Source organism: Mercenaria mercenaria, chromosome 16 (genome assembly GCF_021730395.1).
Source record: "Mercenaria mercenaria strain notata chromosome 16, MADL_Memer_1, whole genome shotgun sequence".
Lineage (NCBI taxonomy): Eukaryota > Metazoa > Mollusca > Bivalvia > Venerida > Veneridae > Mercenaria > Mercenaria mercenaria.
The window spans coordinates 52,076,065-52,101,839 of record NC_069376.1 but is presented as its reverse complement, the minus strand read 5'-3'; the positions used below and the strand labels follow the sequence as shown (position 1 = coordinate 52,101,839).

The following is a 25,775-nucleotide window of genomic DNA, read 5'->3' as shown; positions in this document are numbered from 1 at the left end:
GTGTGTGATTTCTTATCTAATAGACTGATTTGGAAATATGGGCTCTCCGGTCAATTTTCATAACGGCTTCTGTGAAAAAATCACATTTTTGATGATATTTCCGCGAAAAGAAAAGGTTCCACAATATAGATTTAATCAAACTTTTTAATCATGTGGCCAAAAATATGTAAGTCCGAGTGCTGAATTTTTCACAATTCGTCAAATATCAATTGCAGTCCTGGAATTGCTGCTTATTGTTTTCGATTTCATTTCATTCTTTTAATATGAATTATTTTTAACCACAGCCTATCTATTGTCAACATTCTCCATAAGAAAGTCTGAAACACTTGATACAAGAGATATAATAGAAATTATGCTACCCATATAACATTATACTTAAGGAACCATGCAGCGTGGCAGACAGTGGTTCTTGAACACTGTTTATTTCAACTGGCATGACCACTGAGGTCTTGATTAAAGCTCATGTTTTGTGTTTACATCTCATTCTGGATGCAGGTTTTTGAACACTAATTTTCTCACTTGGCGTGGCCACAAAAGCTCGTTGTTGTTTAAATTTCATTGTTGATGTATTTTTGACATTTTGATATCAAAACTGGGAGAGGTTATATTTGGTAAAGTGGATGTCAATTTTAGTATGAGAAGTAATACCAGATCACAGCAGTATGATTTTGATGTGATTTTGCAGTAAGCAAATATGACAAGAGAAATCTCTATTAGAAGATACATGACACCTACTTTTCTCTTCATTCTGTGTCAATTTCATCGTAATTCTGCCTATTGTTTTCTCGTTTAGGGCATACCCATTATTTTAACTTGGGACCATACGCCGCTTTTCATGGAGTTACACACTAGTGTAGCATTGACTTGGGACCATACGCCACTTTTCATGGAGTTACACACTAGTGTAGCATTGAAGGTTCCATGTGCACCACCGTATGAACACACCTGCGGATTTTTGTACATTTAGCATGTGTAAATGTTGAGTTCTGCTCAACGCGGGACTAGAGGGCGTGGACGGTTGCATGCATTTCCACTACTCGAATGACCTACTGACTTTAAATTTTACTGTTTTCACAATTCATTTTATAACGTCTGGTATGGGCCGTTATCATGTTAGCTCATTTGCAAGGTTTTAGTCTATCCATTCTGATGTAAGAAGTTAGATTTAACAAACAAGGATTTTGCTAGAACAGACAGAGTAAAAATTTAGTGATGTAGAAAGTATATCCAAGCAGTATAAAAGTAATATTGACCGATTGTTCAAAACTGCAATGTCCTGCTGATATTGATAATCAGTGCAAAGCGAAGTGGAAGAAAATACTCATACTGAGCTGGCACAATACTTAAATTAGGTTAGCCGGTCTTGCCTAGACATTCGTACAAAAAAGTAATGACTGTAGTGGATGGTAAATGTTAAATACCCATTCTTTCATAAAACAAAAGTTGCATGCTCAATTCCGTATGCAGTCTCGAAAAAAATGGTTATCGAATTAGAACTTAGAAATCTTTATTACTTTAAATTTTAAATCTATTTCAAGTACTTTCTTGAAGAGCTGCCATCATCATCACCACGTAGGGTCTACTTTGTCCTGTGTAATCGAATGGTTTTTTAAATGGGCAAACATGCGTTACTCAAAACGGCAATATCCATAAACATACCTCTCCCACGAATATCAGATAATCAGATTTTATTTTGACCTTTATGACGAATAATATATGTAAATAATTAGAGTTTATTGAGTTACACTAAATAAGTAATATACATAAAATGACACTATCAATTTACACTTTTGAGATTACATCTAGAATACATAAACATTGCAACCTACCCGTACCCCTCTTACAACTAAGAATTTTTTACTTTTTGTCATATTTCTAACACATGTCATTAACCTGTATGTGTTTAAACTTGTGTGTGTTTCCACATATAAAATGTAATTAAAACACGTTGCCATATTAAATAACCCTAAGGCTTTAAACCGCTGCTTCATCAATGAAGGTTTTTAGAAAAATGCAGCCAAAAGACATTTATTGTCGTTTTGCTGCTTCATTCGACTATGCCTCCAAGAATGGCGACCAAAAGTGAGCTAGGTGGACAAATATTTGCATCTGTTCCTTATGACCACATTCTTTGATTTCCTTAGGAATTCGATTTTAATAATTATAACATTAATATAAATGCACTTTGAATAAGGGTGCCAAAATATTCAAAAGCTCGAGTTCGACGACTGCACCCCTACAACTTAAAGCATTTTAGACGTCAGTCTCTGTAACCACTATTTTCCACATATTTTTCATGATGTCGTACATTTTTGTTGGCATTTTTGTTGCACATTTTGTCAGAAGGGGATAAAGATCTATAAATTGGCTGTATGAAGTTGTTACATTTGCCGTTCGAAAAAAGGGGAAGTGGATATTGCCAAGTTTCAATCATTGGAAATGCATCAACTGTTTATCAACTTTGTCATAATCCGTTACAAGTTATCTAATCAGAAATGTGACCTTCAATTATTTCATCATTCGTCTAATAAATTGATTCGCCATAAAACCCAACTCACACACTCGTCTTATAAGTAGTTACCCAAATTTCCTATTTATTTCCACTAAAAGTTGGAAGTTTTGTAACAATGGAATTCAAGACATTAAATTAAATATATGACTCTACATGCATAGTTATTTTGTATCTTTAGTAAAGTGAAATACATTTGATCAGAATTTTCTACATTTGAAGTAAATATCTAAAAACAAAATACTTAGTGAAAGATTGGCATTTTGGTATCTTTAAGTCAAGATTATCAAATATGTTTTCTACCCTTTATTATGTTTGTTAAGAACTATAGGAGACGAATTTGCATTTGGCCTTTAATGCAATACGTTCCTGTTTCAAGATATAAATAAATCTAGATCTATCTAAGCTCGATGTGAAGCTATAAGAGACATTACGAAATCACAACATGCACCGGTGTGGGTTCACACCTCGTTTGATCTGTAAAATTCTTTATGTGAAGAAGCCATCCAGCTGGCAGACGGAATGCTGGTGGTCCTTACCAGGCGTCCGCTCATTCCCAAAACCAGTGCCAGAAGGGGTATCTGGGGTCTTTTGCACTTAACAATGGTTCTACAAAGGCTTCACCTCTTTTGAAACATTTCTTCTGTGCTTTACAATGATCTCCAGAGGCTTCGCCTCTTTTGAAACCTTTCTTCTGAAACCTTTCTTCTGTGCTTTACAATGATCTTCAGAGGCTTCGCCTCTTTTGAAACCTTTCTTCTGTGCTTTACAATGATCTTCAGAGGCTTCGCCTCTTTTGAAACCTTTCTTCTGTGCTTTACAATGATCTTCAGAGGCTTCACCTCTTTTGAAACCTTTCTTCTGTGCTTTACAATGATCTTCAGAAGCTTCACCTCTTTTGAAACCTTTCTTCTGTGCTTTACAATGATCTTCAGAAGCTTCATCTCTTTTGAAACCTTTCTTCTGTGCTTTACAATGATCTTCAGAGGCTTCACCTCTTTTGAAACCTTTCTTCTGTGCTTTACAATGATCTTCAGAGGCTTCACCTCTTTTGAAACATTTCTTCTGCATTTTACGATGATTCTTCAGAAGCTTCACCTCTTGTGAAACATTTCTTTACACTTTACAATGATTTTACCTCTTATGAAACATTTCTTTTGCACTTTACAATGATTCTTCAGATGCTTCACCTCTTACGAAACTTTACAATGATTTTTAGCTTAAGTCGAGATTCGAAATGTTTACTTAACGACATAATTTATCCAATTGTGTGATTACTTGTTGTTGACAAAGTTTCCTGTATAAAACGGATTGCTTAAAGATCTCCCACATAATAAGTGTATTCGTTTGTGATTAAATGATGGCTATAGTACACAGTTTGCATCGGGAAAAAATGAGAAATACAATTATCTACTTTGTTTTTTAATGTCTAAAATTGACATTGGCATCTGAGAGGGTGGAGAATTGGGTGTTTACTTTCTAAACGTTTTATTGAAATAAAGTAGCATTATGTACAATACTTGGTGTATTTCGTAACTTTAGACTATATTTTGTTTGTACGTTATGAGATATTCATTTAGCCGTGTTTCAAAACTTCAAAATATTCACTGGGTATGAAAAGCTAAAATAAACATTACGTGAAGTAGTGAAAGTATCATAGAAAGAGCTTAAATTAATCATCTGTCATATTGTAGTATAGCCGTCTTACAACTAGAGTACCAGAGTGATTTTTATGACTCACCGACTTGTTGGAACACATGTAGTGGGTTACGGCAAATCCATTTTATTTATTTTTGTTTTTGAAAGCACAATGATAGCATTTATCTCCATTACTCGTAAATGTTGTATGTTTTAAGTCACACGAAGAGATGGTTTGAGATTCCACAAACAGTGAATATGATACGACTTTGTGTACTTATTGTCATCTATTTTAGTGACACTCTTAAGGAAAGTGAACATTTTAATTTCTTTTAAAAAGCACAGAAACTATTTCATTTTATTGGAAAATGAAAGTTGGTATGTAGAAATTCGAAATATGTCGCACTATATGTACAATTATTTTTCTATGAAGTATGAAGAAAGTTAAAAAGACCTGGGGGTCATTCTGTCGATTCATTGAAATTTCAACATAATACACATACATTTCTTTGAGTTCGAAAGACCTTCTGTAAATTTTGACCTGCCAATCTTCATTATTTAGTGTCTTGCAGAAGTCTATGCACTGGCTATGAAAAAAATTGCCAACTCACTTTCCCTTAGTAATGGACCTTTAAGTGTTTGTAACAACAAAACTTTGTTCTGTTTCTGTCGACAATCGCTTTTCTTTTAATGATTATCACTCAAAATGTGGCGACAGTTATAATTAACATAAAAGGAAAAATAAATGTTCAAATCTTTACCATAATATAAAAAGAAACTATTTTGGATTATATGTGATTTTCTACAGAGCAACAGAACAGCATTCAAATGAACAAAATCTAATTGCATCTATATTTAAAAAAAATGAAATACAGTAAGTATACGAAACAGGTAGAAAAAGTTCTTTGTTCTTTGTTCTGAAAACAAGACACACCATTTACTGTGGAAATTTTATACTTTAAACGACTAACGTTAAGTATTCCTTCATAATATAAACAATTACAAAATCTTAAACATTATTCTTTGATCCTTAGAATAAAGAACTTCAGATGGTTTTATTAAAACCGTGTGCTGTTTTTTCTTCCGTACATGTCAAAGTAGGATGAGAATCCCAAGTCCTGCGGAAGATAAAAAAAAACTCAGTTTAGTTCTCTATGTTTTGTGTGTGGGTGTCAAACTCTTAATTGAAATGCTTTTGAAGTAATCACACACTGATTTCTTTGTTTCAAAGCAACGTAAGGTTGAAATGCCTGCCCAAAACCTAAGCAAGAAAAGGAAGATGCGTTAATATGTGAAAATTATGAGGTTTGAATTTGTTGGGCCAAACTGTATATATATGTAATATTTTTCACTATTCACATTCACTATGCATTTTAGAAAAATACGTTTACTTTCGTATAAATCATATTAGAGTAATGATATAAAAGGTGGCCCTTTCCACAAGATTAATGTACTAATGTCAGTCGCCTAAAACAAAATCGGCAACCAAAATTGCAATTGAATGCATTAATTAATAGTTAAAACTCATTTTTTTCTTATGTAAAAATCAACATCCTATCCACACGACTATGTGATATCAGAAACTGTATTTTTATTGGATGGCGAATTACAGCATAAAGTGTGCCAGTCATTTTGGCTGCTCTATTAGAGTGATATAACAAAGGCACGCGGAAACACTGAACTATCTAAAGAAAGAAGATAATTATTAGATATTTTCTACTATTAGGTAACTTGAGGTAATGTTCTGTTATCTTTGATGGCGTGTTTAAAAACGTTTCTAAGCTCTATGGGTTTGTTGTGTTGATATCAATTGGAATGAAGTTGTCTAAAGAAAAGTATATTCGCATGTTGGATGTATATATCCAGGTAATTTTAAGCACTATACTTGTATTATCTTCCTGCAGATTTTTTTTTAATTTGCAGATCTACGTGGAAGATTGTGTTCATAAATAAGATGATAAGAATAAAGCATTAGCTGTTGATATCGATTAAGTTCTTTTTTTCTTTTTATCATGGTGTATCTTTCACATATTTATTTACAATGATGTTTCTAACCTGATATTAACATATGGGATATTTGCAGTGACGCACCTACAATGATTTAGATACTGAAAAGAGATCTAAATTATATTTTTAAAATATTATATAACTGCAAAATCCGTTTGATAAGTAGTGGCAATGCAATGTTTGTGCAAAAATGTGATTGTTTTTATTAATTTCCTTCTTCGTTATTTATTATATCTACGTTTACTGGATCAATAAGATGTAAATTCAAACTAAAGATTGAACTGGCTAGACCACCAAATTTATTTTGTATCTTCAACTTTTTGAATATATGGGATTCTTTTATTTAGTGATTCTGATTCAATGTATTACTAAAGTTATTAAACTTGCATGCGTTATATTCCAATATGTCAGTGATAAATGTATACACAATAATTCGATTTACCTTTCATGAAATATGACAATACTTAGCTGTATTGCTGGCAATCAAAGGGAAACACAACACTTATCGTATGCGCGTTTTGTTTGACATAAATCTCTAGCATCATAATTCTTCTTAAACACTTCATAATTGTGAAAGGAGTTCCCAAAATAGGCAACACACAATAAAAAATATATGTCAGTTTGAAAAATACAAAACTTCACTTATTTGTTTCAATATTAACAAAAACATATTAACTTTCTGGTTTTTGAACACTATTTTTAAGTCTAACTTACGTTTTGGAGACAATATAATTTGCCTCATATAGGTCAATGTACACTGCGTACATATATATGCAAACTGTTCCCCTCACAGCGTTTTCAAATAAATTTTATCGTTTCGATTTAATGCTGTTATATCTCTCCTACAGACCTTTAATATACTATAATGATTCTTGCATAACTTTCACCAATTTACTTTACCGGAACAGAACAGAACAGAACATCTCTTTTATTCTCTCAAACATGTACAAAACATGCAATATGAGGTATTTACAACAATAATACATGTAAACGAGGCTGCAATACAAAATCACATTTATACATTTATATGTGGTTTTCATTTATAAAAAAATCGGACATTTTCAACATTTTAAGAAAATAATGTATCAAATAATACCGAATACAGAAAAAATGAATATATTTAGCTACATTCTTATATTCCGCAATATTATCATGACAAACCTACGACGCTTTTTGTGTATTGCAAACATCTGCAAATATGAGTAATGACTTCATATTATTTTATGCTGACAAATATAAATATGCATTTGAAAGAATGCCAGGAGCACAGCTGATAAAAACAACCTGGAGGCTTATGTTCAGATAATGCAATCCGTACGTTTTGATTACCAGAATGTACCATGATACACTGACGAGATAAAGAAACGCCTCATTCAAACTCGGTATACAATTTTTGGTTAACCGTGATTCAAAATTAGAAAAGAACAATTCCATTCGCAAATTAGATGCTTAACAAGACTTTATGGTCAATATGAAATCATTTCATTGTCGCATTAAGCTTAAATCTTGAATTTTAATAGCCCGGTCGGAGAAATTGCATTAGAAAAATCAGTAGCGCGTGTGGCCACCTCTGCTAGCAACCACAGCAGCAAGGCGACGCCTCATAGAGCCGCACCAGTTGCGTAACAGATACCGTGGGATTCTGGCCCACTCCTGGTGCAGCGCTGCTTTCAGTTCCCGGACGTTTGCTGGCTGGGGTTGATGTTGGCGTAACCGCCGTCCGAGATAATCCCACGCGTGTTCAATCGGATTGCAGTCCGGTGAACACGCCGGCCAAGGTAAAACATTAATGTTTCTAGCCTGTAGAAAGTCCCTGGTGACGCGTGCAACGTGAGGTCGCGCGTTGTCGTGCTGATAGACTAATCCTTGACGTTGACGGAATAAAGGGACAACTACATGACGTAATATCTGGTCGATGTAACGCTGGCTGTGAGATTACCTTGGCAAACGACGAGTTGGGACTTAAACCTATGGTTGATTGCTGCCCACACCATTACTCCACCTCCACCGTAACGATTGTGCTCCAAAACGCAATTGTTTGCGTAGCGTTCATGGCGTCGTCTTAGACACGGATACGTCCGTCGGCGTTCCACAAGTTGAAACGCGACTCGTCACTGAACACTACGTTCTGCCAACGCTGGCCGCGATGGTTGCGGGCCCAAATAAGACGTTGGTGACGGTGGCGTAACGTTAGAATTAGACCGCGGTAGTGCCTACGACAGGTAATTCCGCGTTCTCTGAGTCGATTTCTCACTGTATGTCGACTAATTGGACGTCCACGGTTACCTACAACTATACGTGACGTAGATTGCGCCGTCACAAATCTGTCACGTAAATGACGTTGACGTATATAATTATCCTGTCGTATTGACGTTACACGCGGTCTACCTGAACGTGGTCTATCGATAGACGTTCCCGTGTCTCTAACACGTCGAATAAGACGCACAATTGTCGAACGAGAGACGTTAAAACGTCTAGCAACTTGTTCCTGCGTTCGCCCACATTCAAGCATAGCCAAAACCTGAGCCCTCTCTTCAGAATTCAGCCTCGGCATTACGAAAACTAATGTTTTTTTTTTTCAGAGAATAGCTGAAAATATGGTTGTGTGTCGTATTACACATGTACATGTGCAAAAATCGTTCAATCAAACCACATGGTTTACATGCACGGACTGCACGAGGAAATCATGACCAGGTACATGAAGTGAACAAATGGCTGAATGAAATCGCGCGAGTTTTTGTTCACTGTGTTTGTCGGTCAGAGTACATGTAGATTTACTACATTTCACAACAATTAAAAGCGTTAGGAAAAAAATAACGCCAGATTTCAATGAGGCGTTTCTTTATCTCGTCAGTATAGATACGAAAGTAGTTCCTTTTATTTATTTATTTATTTGGGTTTTACTGCGCACCAAACACAGTATAGGTTATATGGCGCCAAACAGGACAACAAATTTTGGTTCCACATCTCATTTACATCGAAATAAAAACATGAGGTATGGAATCAAAATTTGCATACCTGCTGGAATCACAGAATTACTGCAAAACCAAGTGTTAAGACCCTAACCTATTAGTCGCCTCTTACGATCATGCAAGGGTAAGGCAGTGGTTCCAATTCTTTTCATACACAGATCGTCCCAGAACCACATGGGGCGAAAGTAGTTCCAGGAAAAATAAATTAAGAAGTCAGATTAAAAACTTATGTATTTCTTTGTTCTTTAAAAAGAGGCGTACATTTGTTGAATAAATTAAAATACCATGTACTGTTATCACTATCATCTTACTTATAAAAAATATTAAAGCTTTTCTGATATCTAATACACATAACACAAATGTAGTGGAGTACAGTATTATCGCACAAACGAAAATGTTATTGATGAAATTATTTTTACATGAAGAACGCTATATAATCATATTGCTGTACTTATACCTGAAATTGACCCTATATTGTATGTTTTTTTATTCAGTTTGAAATTTTTAATGTTAGAACATTTCCCAGTGATGAGTCATTTTATTTGCACTGTCTGTTCTAACTGGTTGAAAATACATTGCTTCAACACTCAACCCGTTTGTCTACCCCAATCCGTTTGTCTTTCTGAACCAACCCGTCTGCTATATTTTTTCCACTACTGTTTCTGTTGCTTGCGGTCCAATGTTGTTATTTATGGCTCTGATTGCTTTTAAAATAAACTAAAGATAATACTACTAATACGGGTAATATTTGTATATGATGTGTCCTTGTATATTAGTTAGGCAAACTGGTGCTACCAGTATCTGAATTGCAATTCTTTTTTTTTAACGTTATTGGTGAGTTTTACTAACAACAATAATTGTATAATTTCTTGTATATTTCAGGAACCAGACGAAGGAAAAAGAAAACCCAAGTTATACAGTCTCTCTGGAAATGCTACAATATTTTAGAAACATTTAAAAACGTGTTACTAAACTTTCAGTTCCATTATTTGAAGTTTTCCCACATTGTAGTGTTGAATTTTGAGCTGAACAAAGTTCCTGAACTCTGGAGCAAAAAGGTGATTTAGAAACGACAATTCTTACGGCTTACATGATTCGTGATACATATTTGCAAACCGGAACCAAGAAAAAATAAGAAGTCTTAGCTAATTAGACGTGACGCCATTTTTAAAGAAAATGGAAAATGAAAATAATATTACCCTTGAGGAACTGGATAAATCAGAAAGATTAAAGTATCTTCCTCTTACAGTGTTGCTCGTGACCATCATGGTGATTGGAATTGTCGGTAATACCCTTGTACTTATCGTCTATAAAACGAAATTCACTAGATCTAGCGCTAGATGCTATATCCTAAGTCTAGCGATGGCAGATCTGGCTGTGTGTCTATTTGGAATACCATACCATCTTCTTGACTTGACTCTGATTTTGACATACACACATACTAATGTATGTAAAGTATTGAGTTTCTTTATAGGTGCTTGCACTCTCAGTTCGGTGTTTATTCTTCTAGTTGTTGGACTAGACAGATATTTCAAAGTGTGCAGGCCTTTAAAAAGACAAATTAGAGACTTCGGTGATAGAAAAGCGTGTTTACTCGCAACATTTGGCGCAGTTGTAATTTCTATTCCAAATGGTTTCATATACGGGCAAAGTTCTGTACTGACGCCGGTGAACAATCTCACGGGTGTGGAATGTTTCATTGCCGACGAATATCACGGATCTGATCTAGCCGTTGGATATTTGGGTTTCAATATGTTAGTTTTTGTAATGTCAGTATTGTTTCTAATCATAATCTATGGTTTTATCTGCCGGAAAATATATCAGCATGATAAAATGTCAGTGGAGATAACTTTGAAGAAATCTAAAAAGATTTGTTTTTGTTTCACAGTTGACAATCAAGACGAGGAAGATGGCGGTGAAGAGCTTACTAGCGCGTTGAATAATGCATTGACTGATGATATCACAGATACACATTTCGTTACTAACGCTGAATTTCAAAGCTCTGCCATCGAAACGGAGACGACAGAGAAAAAAGTTTTAAATGTAAAGTTTAAAAACTCAAAAGGTAAGCCTAATCGTACAGAAACGGCAAAAACTATGTGCACAATGATACGGCATAAGAAACCGGGATCAAAAGCTGAAGAAAAGAACAAAATGAAGATAACACTTATGATGATGACAATAACTATTGTTTTCGTAATTTCTTATCTACCTTTTATTGTTATTTCCATCATGGATACAGTTGAAGAAGCTCTTTGGACTGATATGACAGTTACGGAATCTTTATTACTTGATCTTATGTTAAGATCATATCTAATAAATAATGCAGCTAACCCCGTCATATACAGTTTTTGGGACAATAGATTTCGGAACGAAACCAAGCGGCTACTACGGAAGTTTGCGTTTTGTTTCAGAAATTAAAATAGGGAAAATATATACGAGCAAAGACCAGGAGCAGAATGGCTAAACACATTGTGTGCTTTAACAAAGAATATTAAGGCTGGAACTGTTAATTTGGGCGCTGAGACAGTAAAGTGAAGCAGTTTAAGTGGATAGAAATAGGGCATTGAGAAATAAACAGTGAATTGAAGCAGTTTGAGTGGAGAGAAATAGGGCACTGAGACATAAACAGTGAAGTGACGTGAAGCAGTTTAAGTGGATAGAAATAGGGCACTGAGAAATGAACAGTGAATTGAAGCAGTTTAAGTGGAGAGAAATAGGGCACTGAGACATAAACAGTGAAGTGAAGCAGTTTAAGTGGAGAGAAATTGGGCACTGAGAAATGAACAGTGAATTGAAGCGGTTTAAGTAGAGAAGCGTACGTTGTTATCGCAGTTTAATTAGGAGAATGAAAAAGTTAAATGTAATACTAAATACTGGCCTTTATTTCACACCAAGTTCCATATTTTTTAACAATAATTACAAAAAGGTACCAGTCACAAATGATTTGGCAAGGATTCTGAATTTAAACTTTCATCAAGTTTAACGTAGGTACGTTTCCAAAGTCGGATGAATTTCACTATGTCAACAACATCATGTAACACAATATTTTGGTTTGAGTTTATCTCTTTGAGCCTGCCAAACTACCTAGTACACATTTTCTAGGAATAGTGACAATTATAAAATTCCGTTGTGTTAAGTTTTTAAGTCACCCTGACCGATTCGGTCATTTTACGATATTTAAACCTTAATGCTTGAGGATCTCCCCTAGTGCCGCATTATTTCGGACACAGGCACACAAGTGTGTAGAGGTAGACAGTCGATTAGTTTGGATGAATTCCGCACCAGAGATGAGTTCGAACCAACCTAGGGGCAATTGGTTCGAAGTCAGAGGCCGTAACCACTTAGCCAAGGAAGCTTTTTAGAAAAGTGAATTGATCAATATAAATCGATCTATAGATAAGCTGTTAATTATATTTTCTTTGATTATTTTTATAAATGCTAGATTTATTTTAAGGTTTCGATGGAGGCCTTGAGAAACAAAAATCAAACAACACCAAATCATAGAAAGAAAGAGTTGTTTGACATGAAAATTGAACAGCATGTAAAACATGTATATTTCTTTACGAAACAAGTGTCAGTATACTGATATAAACATTGAATTCCGGAAAAGGGCTGCTTAAAGGGGCTCCACTTCCGGACAGTTAAACGCCTTTAAAAACTCACCATTTTCAAAGAACAGTTACACATGTTTGTTTTGATGCATTTGCAATAGGGTGCGAGTGGTGAAATTTCACGTAACAAGGTGGAACATAGTTTTCAGCAATTGTTTATCATTTTTTCTTTACAAATGGCATTCATTTTCAAAGGGAGACAACTTTTTCTCAAAGATTACTTAAAATAATCGGAAAAAGTTGTTTCCCTTTGAAAATGAATGCCATTTGTATTTAAAATAATCGGGAACAGTTGTCTCCCTTAGTAAGTGAATGCCATTTGTAAAGAAATAAAGATAAACAATTGCTGAAAACTGTGTTCCACCTTGTTATGCGAAATTTCACCACTCGCACGCTATTGCAAATGCATCAAAACAAACATGTGTAACTGTTCTTTGAAAATGGTGAGTTTTTAAAGGCGTTTAACTGTCCGGAAGTGGAGCCTCTTTAGGCAGCCCTTTTCCGGAATTCAATGTTTATAGCAGTATACTGACACTTGTTTCGTAAAGTAATATACATGTTTTACATGCTGTTCAATTTTCATGTCAAACAACTCTTTCTTTCTATGATTTGGTGTTGTTTGATTTTTGTTTCTCAAGGCCTCCATCGAAACCTTAAGATAACAAGTGGTTGAAATAAAATACATGTGTCTAAAATATCTGATATGATCATCATATCAGATATTTTAGACACATGTATTTTCTCTTTCAACTAAATCTTTTAAGATTCTATATCATCAGATGATATAGAATCTTAAAAGATTTAGCTGAAAGAGATGTTTAAAGTATGTTTTGAGGTTTTTAGGCCGATCATAGACATAGATTGGTTTTATCGAGCTAGATATGTTTTACAGAGCGTTGTTTGTCACGAAATCTGAATAAAATAGTGATAAATATTCAATATAAGTTTGAAGTTATATGAATGCTGCCTAAATACACCGTACACATCGATCGCGCCTTTGGGTATTAAGAGAATATGGTATTGTATTAATATAGCTATGTATTGATATCAATGTATCAGCTCCAGGGACAGAGGAAGGGAAATATAAAAAAAAATGTAATAATGGAGTCCACATGGTGCGGCCTGATGTGTAACCCGTTATTACTCTTCAAGTTCCGAAGTAATTTAATTACCGTTATTTTGATTTACTGGCTATTAATTCGTTTATGAATGAACACCAATATTAATTAATTAGACTGAATTGCATTAACTTCAGGGAAGCGTGCTTACTGTAGTTCGGAGGCAGTAAAGGGATTGTCGAAATAAAGTTAGTTGTGTACCAAACGTAATAAAATATGACGTACCGTTTTGGTCAAAAGTCTGAAATCGCTCGAGCGGTACCATAATGCACGGTTAGCGTGCAAATTTACACGTTCTCCGTGTAAATTTACACGCTTACTGTGTATTTCAATCGGTAGATCTATAAAAGTACACGCTTACCGTGTATTTTTACGCGTTTACCGGGTAAAATATACGCTTAGCGTACAAATTTATACGCTTAGCGCGTATCGGTCGCTCGAGTTACATTTTTAAATTAATCAGCCAATCCGCAAAATACTTGTTACAAAGGAAGATATTTATAAAGTTTATGATTGAATTATTAGTTTTAAGAAAACCTACAAAATTTTTTCATTATATTACGAATTGTTTCGCCACTGTAAAGATGATTTCTGTCAAGTAATTTATTCTACGGTATGCTTTGATTAAAGACATGTATATTTTTAATCATACCTTACCTGAAAAGTCTGCTGTATTCTTATATTCGTCAGAAAAGAACAAGCATTTCCAGTCTAATTCCACACATCATACACATATAAAACTTGTTCCTTACATTTTAAAATGTCATTTGTTTTCATATATCTATTTTTTCTACAACTTCAAATAGTTGTATATATTTTTCTCCGACTTGAATGACATGTACATACTGAAGTTGCTGTTTTAAGTGATCTACCGGAAATCATTACGTAACTATTATGCAAAATGACATGATAAAACATATGTCACCTAGGTTATCAAGATCCTTTGAAGGTCCCCTAATTAGTGCGGATCATAAAATTTACTGAAGCATATAAGATGGCTTTGATATGATACAATTTAATGCCTTTAGATATCAATGCCACTATATAAGAACGCACACGGATTAATATATCACGTAGCGGAGCTGTCTTGTGAAACGAAAACAAAAATTTCACGAGATATCTAGTATTCTAAAATCTATAAGAATATACTTTGGAAATTTAATGGACATTTTCTTTTAAAACGATGAAAGTGTAGTTACAAAAGATCTAAATTCGTTAGATATGAATCAAGGACTTTAACTATATACATACTGAAGGAAAATACCTAATAATACATCTATAATCTTTATTTCTTATATTTACATGCTTGAGCATTTTCATATCGAAAATGTATCGTGCGCAGAAGTCATTATCCGTAATTTAATAAAATAATTATGATAAAGCTGAAGTCCGCAAAAAATAGAACAAAAATTCAAGTCTAGAACTCCCTTCCCTGCTACACGCCCCCCCCCCCCCCCCCCCCCCCCCACCCCCTCTCTCTCTCTCTCTCTCTCTCTCTCTCTCTCTCTATTGAATCTGACCGCTGCCACTTGATATTTTCAAATAAAAACTTACACATTCGAAGAATCAACAGAAATGAAAAATGACAATTTTAACATGATTATTATTTTTGAATACGGAATGAATTGATCCCAACTTGAGTATAAGTGGATACAAAATGAAACGCTTGTCATTTTATAAAACGTTAACTAAGACTTGTCCGCTTATCAAATCAATAATATTTTGTATGTTGCCGTTATACGAAGGTTATATAAATGACCATTACAGTAAGGAAGATATGAAACGAAAATGAAATGTGTCTTTAATAAGTTTATTCGAATTGATCCAAACCGACATACACACTAGCATGATAGGTGTTAAGGCAAACAATTATTGTCTGTAAAATAAGTTAAACACAAAACTACTATATTACTTAAATGATGATGTTAGAAAGTAATAGATATCAATGGTTCAAGCGTATATAAATACAATATTAATATGATTATGACAACACACGGAAACATCATGCTGAAAAAATCTTTGATTTGATAAATATTACATGACGCTAACATTTTCGTACATGAAAGCTCGTTATTCTGCATGTCTTGGACAACACACCGCACTTCGTTAGAAACTAATTGACGTGAAAATGTACAGATACATTTGTAATATACCGACGTTTTAGATTTAATTACACGTTTTAAACAGTAAGAAATGAAAGACACGATCTGAAAGTTATGTGTAACACTGATTTCAAAGATCAAAGCGCTCAAAGAACTGATGAGACGGATCGTGTCAGACTGGCTGGAATGTTGACCATCAAGTATGTTTACTTGTTGTGTGGCGACTATTTAGTCTACTCTTTTACATTCTCTACTGTTCAAGTGCTTGTCTTTCTAAGCATGTAACGACAAATAGATAATAACTAAAGATTAATAAAAGGAGTAATTAAGTCTTATGTAAATATATGATACATCTTGAAAACACAAACTAAGTTGAAACAATAATGTATAAACACCCGTGGTTCAAATTCTTTGCGCCTGAGCTCTGAACTTTAATTCACACCGTGATTGTCGACAATTTTCATCGCTAGCAATGTGGGATTGTTTTAACAATTAAACAAAATATTGCAATATTAAAGGTTAAACATCACACTACATATATTCAGCAACGATATGGCTAGTTTATACTGATAAATCGACGCGGATGTTCAGACTGATTCCAAATACTATCAGCTAGTGCCTATTCAGAAATAACCTGATATAGTAAGGTTTTCAAAATTCATTTTAGAAGCTTGAACCTAATTTGCAGGAAGTCTGACAAACCAGCGCCGAAAGTGCGAATCAGTTATGATGTCCATTCATTAATGATTCTTGTCTGGGACAGTTAGTTTAAATTGAGACAGATCTCAAAAGGTTCTGTTTACAAAGAATGACAACAGATATATTAAAGGCGTACGCTAGAATTCCTTGTATATGAGATGGGCGGAAATTTTCCCAATAACAGAATTTCTTTAAACTTTGGATATTGAAGGACAATCGTCTAAGAAACAAAAAAATGCAATAAAAATCATGGGTCACCGGATTCAAAAAAGAGTTATCTGCCCTTGAAAACGGCATTTCCCCCAAAAATGACGTTTTCAAGGGCAGATAACTCTTTTTTGAATCCGGTGACCCATGATTTTTATTGCATTTTTTTGTTTCTTAGACGATTGTCCTTCAATATCCAAAGTTTAAAGAAATTCTGTTATTGGGAAAATTTTCACACCAAATTCTAGCATACGTCCTTAACATAAGAGTACAGTTGTCAGCCGCTCAGCAAAAAGACCAAGGCTATGGCTGTGCTGCACATAACATAGGAGGCATTTCAGATACGAATCGACGTAGGAGGAAATTGAACAGTGTAGTTAAATGTGAACTAAGGAAGCTTTCATCGATTCCAATAAAATAAATAGTTGACCTTGAAAACTAAACTCATCAATATTTGTCAAGTTCAGATGTCACATCCGTTGCAGACAAGTGAATTCTGAGTTTGTGTCCTCACTGTAAAGGCAAGGATAACGACAAGAGTAAATATTCATATGCTGTAACTACATGAAACAATTAGATTATTATATTATATCATAAAATCAAACTCATTACATGTAAGCTCAAATGTTTTGATTTATGTTGCCACAGTGATTTCCGCTTGTATGTTTAAAGTTCATCTTTTTATTTACTTTCTGGTAACATATGTTCCCGTTCATTCGGAATTTTACAGAAATAACAGACAGATTCCATATCCAAAAAACAAGAGTTCTTATAATCTAAACGAAATAATCATTATATACAGTATTAACCCTTACTAAACTATAATGAACTTGTCCATCTTTAAATTTGGACAGCACCATTAACTGTTAAAAGGGGTGCTTACCAAAAAGATACTGACTGAATGGTGAACGGTGCAGATCATGATCAGACTGCACGGGTGTGCAGGCTGATCATGGTCTACACTGGTCGCAAAGGCAGAATCAGTCGTGTACAGCATGATAAGTGCTAAACGTCATATCAACAAGCCAGCATAATTAACATTATTATACCTCATATAAATGTCCAATGCAAATTTCCCATTGGTTTAACTTTGAAAATATTTCATATTTACCAGTAATTTCATATCTCATGCGCAGAAAAGCTATTTTAATTTTCTGCGCATGTGATTTTTTTTTCAGATCACCCGTTGGTTGATATGATATTGTCGGTATTTCTTTCACATTGAGTTACATACTTTGATGATCAATGTTGACTAGACGCTTATTGATATTAGCTGTGAAGCGTTTGTCTAACAACAGACGAGATTAATGTGTCAAAATATAGAAACTTTGACAGAAAGAAAAGAAAAACATGTCTTGTAGCAAATTTGCCGCAGTAACTGAAGAAGACCTGCAATCTTTACTTGACCAAAAGGACTCAAACAATACAAAGCGCCTCGTGAAGCGTAGTGTTGCTTTATTCCGTGAATATTTGGGAGAGAGAAGCAATTTCGAGGACTTTTCAAAAGAGGAATTAAACACGGAACTCTGGAATTTTTTTGCTTCAGTTCGAAATCGATCAAGGGAAAATGTAAAAACTTCAACTCTGAACTCATACAAATATGGGTTATCTAAACACCTGAAGGAAAAGTGTTCAGTTGATATAAGTAGAGACAAAGAATTCAGCAGTTGCCAGCAAATATTCAAAGCGAAAGTGAATGACTTAAAAAAGTGTGGACTTGGATCTGTGGAACACAAACCCCCTATATCTAGCGAGGACTTGAAAATCTTGTACGACAAACATTCTGTTGTGTTCAATGTGGACACACCATGTGGACTGCAATACAAAGTTTGGTTTGATGTTATGTATTTCCTTTGCCGACGAGGTAGGGAAAACCTTCGATCCATGACAAAATCAACATTTGCTGTTGCATCCGATGCTACTGGCCTTGAATACGTATACCAAAACATAGATGAGGCAGATAAAAATCATGGGTAAGTTTCAATTAATATTTAGAGCAATGTGTTTTGTTTTGTTTTTTTTTTTTTGTTTTTTTTTTATAATTAAATTTTTAAAATTAAATTTCTTTGATATCATGACAGGCCGATCATGACGACTTTTGTTGTTGTGGTTTTTTTCCGTATTTACCGGAGAATACGGAAATGCCCGATAATGCTGGATTTTATTTTCAAAAAAGCATTTTAATAGGCACGGATTTGTGAAAATAAATCACTTTTACTATGTTAATATTTATTTGTAGATCAAAAGCTACACCGGATGACACAATTGGAGAGGGTAAATGTATGCACGGCCGGACGATCTAATGTGCCCAGTGGCCTCGTTTAAGAAATATATCCAAAAACTTCATCCTGCTCTTGATGCTCTGGTGCAAAGGCCATCTGAATCTTTTGAAACTTCCTCAATAATTTGGTACTGTAAAGCACCGGTTGAAAAAAACCCATTGTCTAACTACATGGTCCAAATCTCCAAACTAGGAAATTTGTCAAAAATATACACTAACCATAGTATTAGAGCTACATCTATCACTGCTATGGATGCTGCTGGAATTGAGGCAAGGCATCTAATGAGAACATCTGGACATAAATCGGAATCATCAATTCGCAGTTACTCCAACCGACTCACTGAGGGGAAAAAGCGTGAAATTCCATCCACTTTAAGTGCAGCTCTGTCATCAAACTCCTCGGAAAAGCCAAATCAATTCCCAGAAATATCAGAAGAAGAACTTCTTAAAGGGTTTAGGGATGATAATGTATTTGTGGAAGTAACAAGTGAAAATAAGGAAAATAATTTTAAAGAACAAAATAAAGTCAGTTATTCAGGTAGTCGTAGTCAGGACACAAGCAGAATGTCAGTACCAGTTGGTGTTCTCAACCAAACAGTGTCTGCAAATACAAACTATTTTGCTGCAGAAAGTGTAGATCAATTATTGAGAAACGTTCAGTATTCAATAAATCCAACAATGAACAATTCAAATGTACATTTCCATTTTTATGGAAATACAAATCAGTGCCTGGTACATGTGACTTAAGACTGTGATTATTTCAGAACTAAATGTACTGTACAAACTACAATGAGATACACTGATAGACTGATTTTCTATTGTCTTTAATGTTAATTTTTTATTGATTATTTCAATAAATCATAGAACACGTTACATAATTTTTTCAATGATTGTTCAGACCTACTGTGTATTCGGTATAATAAAATAAATATTGCATTCCTTAGAGGGTGATATGATAAATATTCACCCCTCGAAATATTTTTCATATCACCCTCTAAGGAATGCAATATTTATATAATGTTTCAGTTGATAGTAAATAAACAATAACTCGTCCTCTTTATTTCTCGTTTTGCAAATGGTGGTTGATACACAAGTCAAATTCGTCATTTTTTAAATCCATCTTATTTAAAATTAAACAACGACGAAGGGCCGGGTTGAATCTTCATGTTTTACGACGCATATAAACTTTTAATCAACAGTAACAGAAAAAGAAAGATAATTGTGAATTGGAAAATTAGTAAAATTTAAACAGGGTTTTCTACCTTTCAAATGACTTTTCATTCAAAAATGTTTAAGATACAAAGGGAGCACGCAGTGCACCAATTTATCCATTACGAGAACAGACATAGAGCGATCTGACCAAACAAACAGAACGAGAGAGGGAGTCCCCAGAACAGAGAGAGAAATCTGTTTGATATAGACATGTCAGGCTATTTTAGCCTAAATCTATTTCAATAGACTGTCTAGATCAGAACTTGCTCCCAGTGTATAGCACCGATACATGCGAAACTTCCTTTCCTGGCAAGAACTAGTACTGGTCTCTCAGTCAGAGAGCATTTCAGAAATTTGCAGCGCCTGAACAGGGATTCGAACTTCGGGTCTCTGAATTGACAAAGTGTGTTACCACTAGACCAAAGGACCACCTATAACAGCGTATGTAGACATTTACTGAGTGAATTAACTAAAACCTGAAAATTTAAAATGAAAGAAGTCTAGATCTTTCTCAATACCATCAGCAATAATAATGGTAATAATAACTTTATTTAATGATTGTAACAAACAAAGATATATAATAGTTCTAAAACTTATTTCAAATCTTAAGTTTCAATAAAACTTACGTAATTGCCTACTCATTATCTGACTCATCTGCCGCTATTGACTTTTACATCTGACGGCAATTTAAACACCATTTTTGGCAATTTATCGTAAATATTTCGCGATTTGTGCTCCTCCAATTATATAGATATTTATTTATGTTTTCACAAAAATATATAATAAGCTTGAGATTTATTCCGATTTTGATTTCCGGATTCCGTATTTCCAAAACATAACAAAAATAATTTAATTTCTTTAGTAAATACTGTTATCTGCAATCAGCATTCATATGCTGTTATGGTGTCAACTATTGATAATGCGCATCAAGAAATGACCGACGCTAAATTTAATAAAACCTATATGAAGATCCGAATGCAGCCAAGCAAATTAAAAGCAGGCTAGGTTTGATCAAGTCTGTTCATGAGATGAAATAAAATGTGCAACACCCCTCACGCCCGGTAGCACCGGCTTAAGCGGAGTTTTATTATTATAATAATAGAACAAAATGTACTCCATGATCCCAGAGGATCAGAAAATTATAACAACACTGAGTCCAACTACGGGGAGACCTTTTACAGCCGCCATAAGGCACTTAAATACTGCTTTTGTGATAATTAATAAAATCTTTAAGAAGGTCCTTTTGAAGTACAGGATGCAATCAACCAAAATAAGACCCGGTTCGACCGAACCTGTTTATGAGAGGTAATAAAATTTGCAACACCCCTAGCACCGGCTTAAGCGGTATTCTGTTATGATAAAGTTTTAAATTGGCTATCCTAGTCACTAAAAGACTTCAATTTGTGATACGGAAAAGAGACGTTCATGTCGGAAAATTTAATCAATGGTGGTTTTACCATGCGTTTGATAACATGATGTCGATACTAAATGAACCTTCGCCACTATATCATAGGTGTCGTTAATAGATGTTTAGATACACTAGCTCTCATCACGATATCGTAGGTGCCATATTGCATTTAATGACACTTTTTCAAGCCCCTAGCTTTTTCTCTGTCAAATATTGACATATTTCAATGAAATTGGAAGCAATATAATGTTATTTAAATACACCATAACAGCAGTAACAAACGTACGTAAATTCATGTTTTGACAGTTACAATAAGTTAACCATAAGAACAGAACAGAACAGAATTTTATTTAAGACTTGTACATGGTACATCGTCATGCATAATAAACAACATATTTTGATAATACAATGTCACGTTAACATGATCTTTCAAACATATGATAATTATGAATAATATAATAATTAAACAACAAATAGTAATGTTTAATGACGGAGGATGAACAGTTATAATATAACATTCATAATATATTTATAACAATTCTGTCAACAAGTAGGCTTAAATGTGTTGTTAAAATTGCTAATAGAAGACGCATATGTTAATATTAATTGTTAGCATTCATAATCATATTTCTAGTTTTAACAAATTCTTTAATATACTTTGCAAGATTTAATAGTATACTCTTTTTATTTGTAGTAATAAGTTCAATGAATTTGTACATCGATGGTCTATTATAATAGTACTTCTTAATGTATTTTCTTCTAATATCTATATAACATGGGCATATTAAAATGAAATGATATTCATCTTCAATATCTATAGTGTTACAACATAAACAGTATCGTTCATTACGTGGTATTCTATTTTGTCCGTATCGACCAGTTTGAATTCTAAGAGTATGTGCAGATATTCTTATTCTTGTAACAAAAATCTATAACTTTTAGGTAATAAATCTAAGTAACATCTATATGTGAGAGTTGTTATACAATTTTTATAAAGATCTAACACGGCACTATTTTCAACAGATGCAAACCACTCTTGCATGTAATTATCAATAAGTCTTTGTTTAAAAATCTTTGGGAACATTTTACAATCTATCAAACTAGTATTATTGAAATATTCAGAAGCCATACATATCTAATACGTTTTTAACATTCGATACCCAGTTCTTTTTACCTATATCACAATCAGATACACCTAGTTCATAGACTTTCCTTAATATAATATTATCAGTATTTATTAATTTGTACCAATATTTTATTATTCTCACATATCTATCAATATATAGAGGGTGCCTACCTAACTCACCATAAACACTTGCATTACAAGTGCTACTTCTAACATTTAAGATTCTTTTACAAAATTTCATATGTACACGCTCAATATCTTTTGACTTATTGTGGCCCCATACTTCAGAACAGTACGAGGGGTGTTCGATATGAATTGCTTATTGTCCTCTAGCTCGATATCCACGTGGGGCACGATAAAAACCAATACCTACCTGTATAGGGTTATTCAATATCTACACAACGGTGTATAAATGTACATGTTAGACTAAGTGTAAGACATAAAATTTGCCATTTGAATACACGCAATCATTGACCACTGTAGTAAAAATGGTTGGTAGAAGCGTCGACAAGAAAGATGAAATACGGGCTTACAACAAAGCTCGCTCAAAACTTGGTTGTTCTTTGAAGCAGCTGATGACTGAACTTTCTACTGCTTATGGACCTTCTTGTGTGTCTTATGACACAGTTCGGCGGTGGAAAAAGAAATTTGAGTCTGGTGTAGAGTCCATCAAAAATGCACCGAAATCAGGTAGGCCAAAATCTGCATCTCGTAAAGAAATCATTTCCAAAATAAAGGAAATCATTGAAGGAGATGCCAGATTTACAGTTCGTGATATTGCACGAAAGGTAGGCATATCACTATCAACGGTTCACCTTATTTTGAAGAAGCATTTGAAAGTCAGAAAGATTTCTGCTAGATAGGTGCCAAATCTGTTGACTGATGAGCAAAAGAGGCAACGGGTTAAAGTGGCCAAAAAGCTACTTCAAATGTTTCCAAAATATGACAAAAAGCAGTTTGCCAATGTCGTCACAGGTGATGAAACCTGGGTCCATTATTTTGAGCCCGTCAGAAAGGTTAGCAATAAGATCTGGGCCACTAAACACAGCAAACGCCCAATAATTGCCAAACGTTCTTTGAGTGCAAAGAAGGTTTTGTATGCAATCTTCTTCTCTGGTGGAGGAGTCGCAATAAAAGTGCCGGTGAAAAAGGGCAAAAGCATTACCGGAAAGTACTACAAAGACGTAGTACTGAAGAAACTGAAAAAGTATTATCAGAACCGACGCCCTGCCACTGCTTTTAAACATGTCCGTCTTCTACATGACAATGCTCCCGTTCATACCTCCGCAATAGTTACGGCGTTTTTGAAGAAAGAAAAAGTAACTGTTTTGCCTCAGCCCCCGTAATCCCCAGACCTTGCCCCATGTGATTTCTTTTTGTTTCCGAAATTGAAATCATTCCTTGCTGGGCGGAAATACCAGTCCCGACAGGCACTTGGATCTGCCATTCATCAGTACCTTATTACTCTGCCCAAATCAGCGTACCGTGACGCCTTAAAGAAGTGGATACATTGGCTGAAACTTTGCATTTCTAGCCACGGGGAGTACTTCGAGGGCATGAAATGAGCCCTTTTGGGCTAACTTGAAATATGAAGTCTCCAGATAGAAATAAGCAATTCATTTCGAACATCCCTCGTATGACAAAATAGAGCCTACAAAAGAATCAAACAACTGACATAATAACTTTGGTTTAAAATCAAAATCTTTACAGTTATACAATAAAACGTTTAAAGCCTTTAATGCTTTACCACTCAAATGTTCTTGGTTTAACACAAAACTCCCTAAGTAGTTAAAAACTGTACCAAGATAATTAAAATAATCTACAACTTCTATCGGTTGGTTATTGTAAAGCCATCTTTCTCTAGCGAAAGTAATTCCCCTTTTCCTAAATACAACAATTTTAGTTTTCATAACATTAACTTCTAATCCCCATTGTATACAATATGTGTGTAATAAATCAAGACTATTCTGCAGAAGTCCGACCGTTATTATTAATGATTCAGCAAATCAAAATGATCATTTAAAATTAAATTCAATTTTTCTTTTCTCAAAATTTGTCAGAGATGACAATACAAAAAATAATGGTGTAACTAGAAAAGTTGTAAAGTAAATATAAAATCCACCCTCATCATGATATATCATGATAGTATTGTAAATGTTTTATAACACATGCAAAGAAGTCAGCTTTCCTAAAGTAGGTCTGTTGTTGTTCTCATATGCCCGCCTGTGCCTGAAATGTCATTCGGAGAAGGCACTTAAGGCCATTCTCTAACAATTTTAGCTAAAAAGATTCCCCATTAACTAAACATCCCACAAAAAATTGAACAGAATCAAACGCAAGATCAAATGAAATTTTATTTCAAATGAAATTTTATTGCATAAGAACTATTGCATTCTGGACACTTGATGAAAATGGGAGTTATATATTGTTCTCAAGAATTCAAATGATGGTAAAAGGAACTTTTTAGTTTTACAAAATATATAATATTGATTAATCATTCATTAAACAACAACATTTTATAGGGCATTTTACGTTTCCAGTTTAGTAATTTTAGAGAATAAACGTTGGAAGTTTTATAAAAAAAATTATAGTAACATATTCATATCAATGTTGTTTTATATATCTTTGGTTCAAAGAAATTCTTTGCATCAAACAGAATATTGTCAGGATAAGGTTGGATTTGGTTTAAAGTCTTACTGTCAAACTTTGGTCCTAATCTAGCTACAAGTTTAAATAGTGGTGAGCCGGACTTCCTGGACATTAGTTTATGCACTAGCAGTTAACTTTGAAGAACCAGCAACATTTCAAAAGTCAACTGGATAGCTGCTTCATAAGAAGCAGTAAGACTGTGAAAAAATATATAAAATCATAATAACAAAACA

The 25,775-nt window shown here is 34.2% G+C and overlaps 2 protein-coding genes and 1 pseudogene across 7 annotated transcripts in view; 2 read left to right on the top strand and 1 right to left on the bottom strand.

The window, feature by feature from the left end:
• LOC123540389 (cholecystokinin receptor type A-like) overlaps nt 1-14,267 on the top strand; it is a 50,254-nt gene extending 35,987 nt beyond the window's left edge. For 3 of the 6 annotated variants that reach the window (XR_008367877.1, XR_008367878.1, XR_008367874.1), the window contains 2 exons: nt 10,009-12,583; nt 13,399-14,267. Coding sequence is in view for 1 of the 6 variants with exons in the window: in XM_053527075.1 (XP_053383050.1) it covers nt 10,303-11,547 (1,245 nt within the window). In the remaining 5 variants the exon portion in view is untranslated. Of the gene's footprint in view, nt 1-5,812; nt 6,014-8,736; nt 8,849-10,008; nt 12,624-13,398 lie in introns of those variants that run through there. The other 3 variants (XR_008367875.1, XR_008367876.1, XM_053527075.1) reach the window with 3 other exon arrangements.
• On the bottom strand, nt 3,119-3,580 carry LOC128549339 (uncharacterized). Its single transcript, XM_053525942.1, has one exon. The coding sequence runs from the start codon at nt 3,578-3,580 to the stop codon at nt 3,119-3,121; it is 462 nt and encodes a 153-aa protein (XP_053381917.1).
• Nucleotides 14,268-18,074: 3,807 nt separating the features above from the next.
• LOC123541010 (uncharacterized) lies at nt 18,075-19,956 on the top strand (annotated as a pseudogene).
• The last annotated feature ends 5,819 nt before the right edge of the window (nt 19,957-25,775 follow it).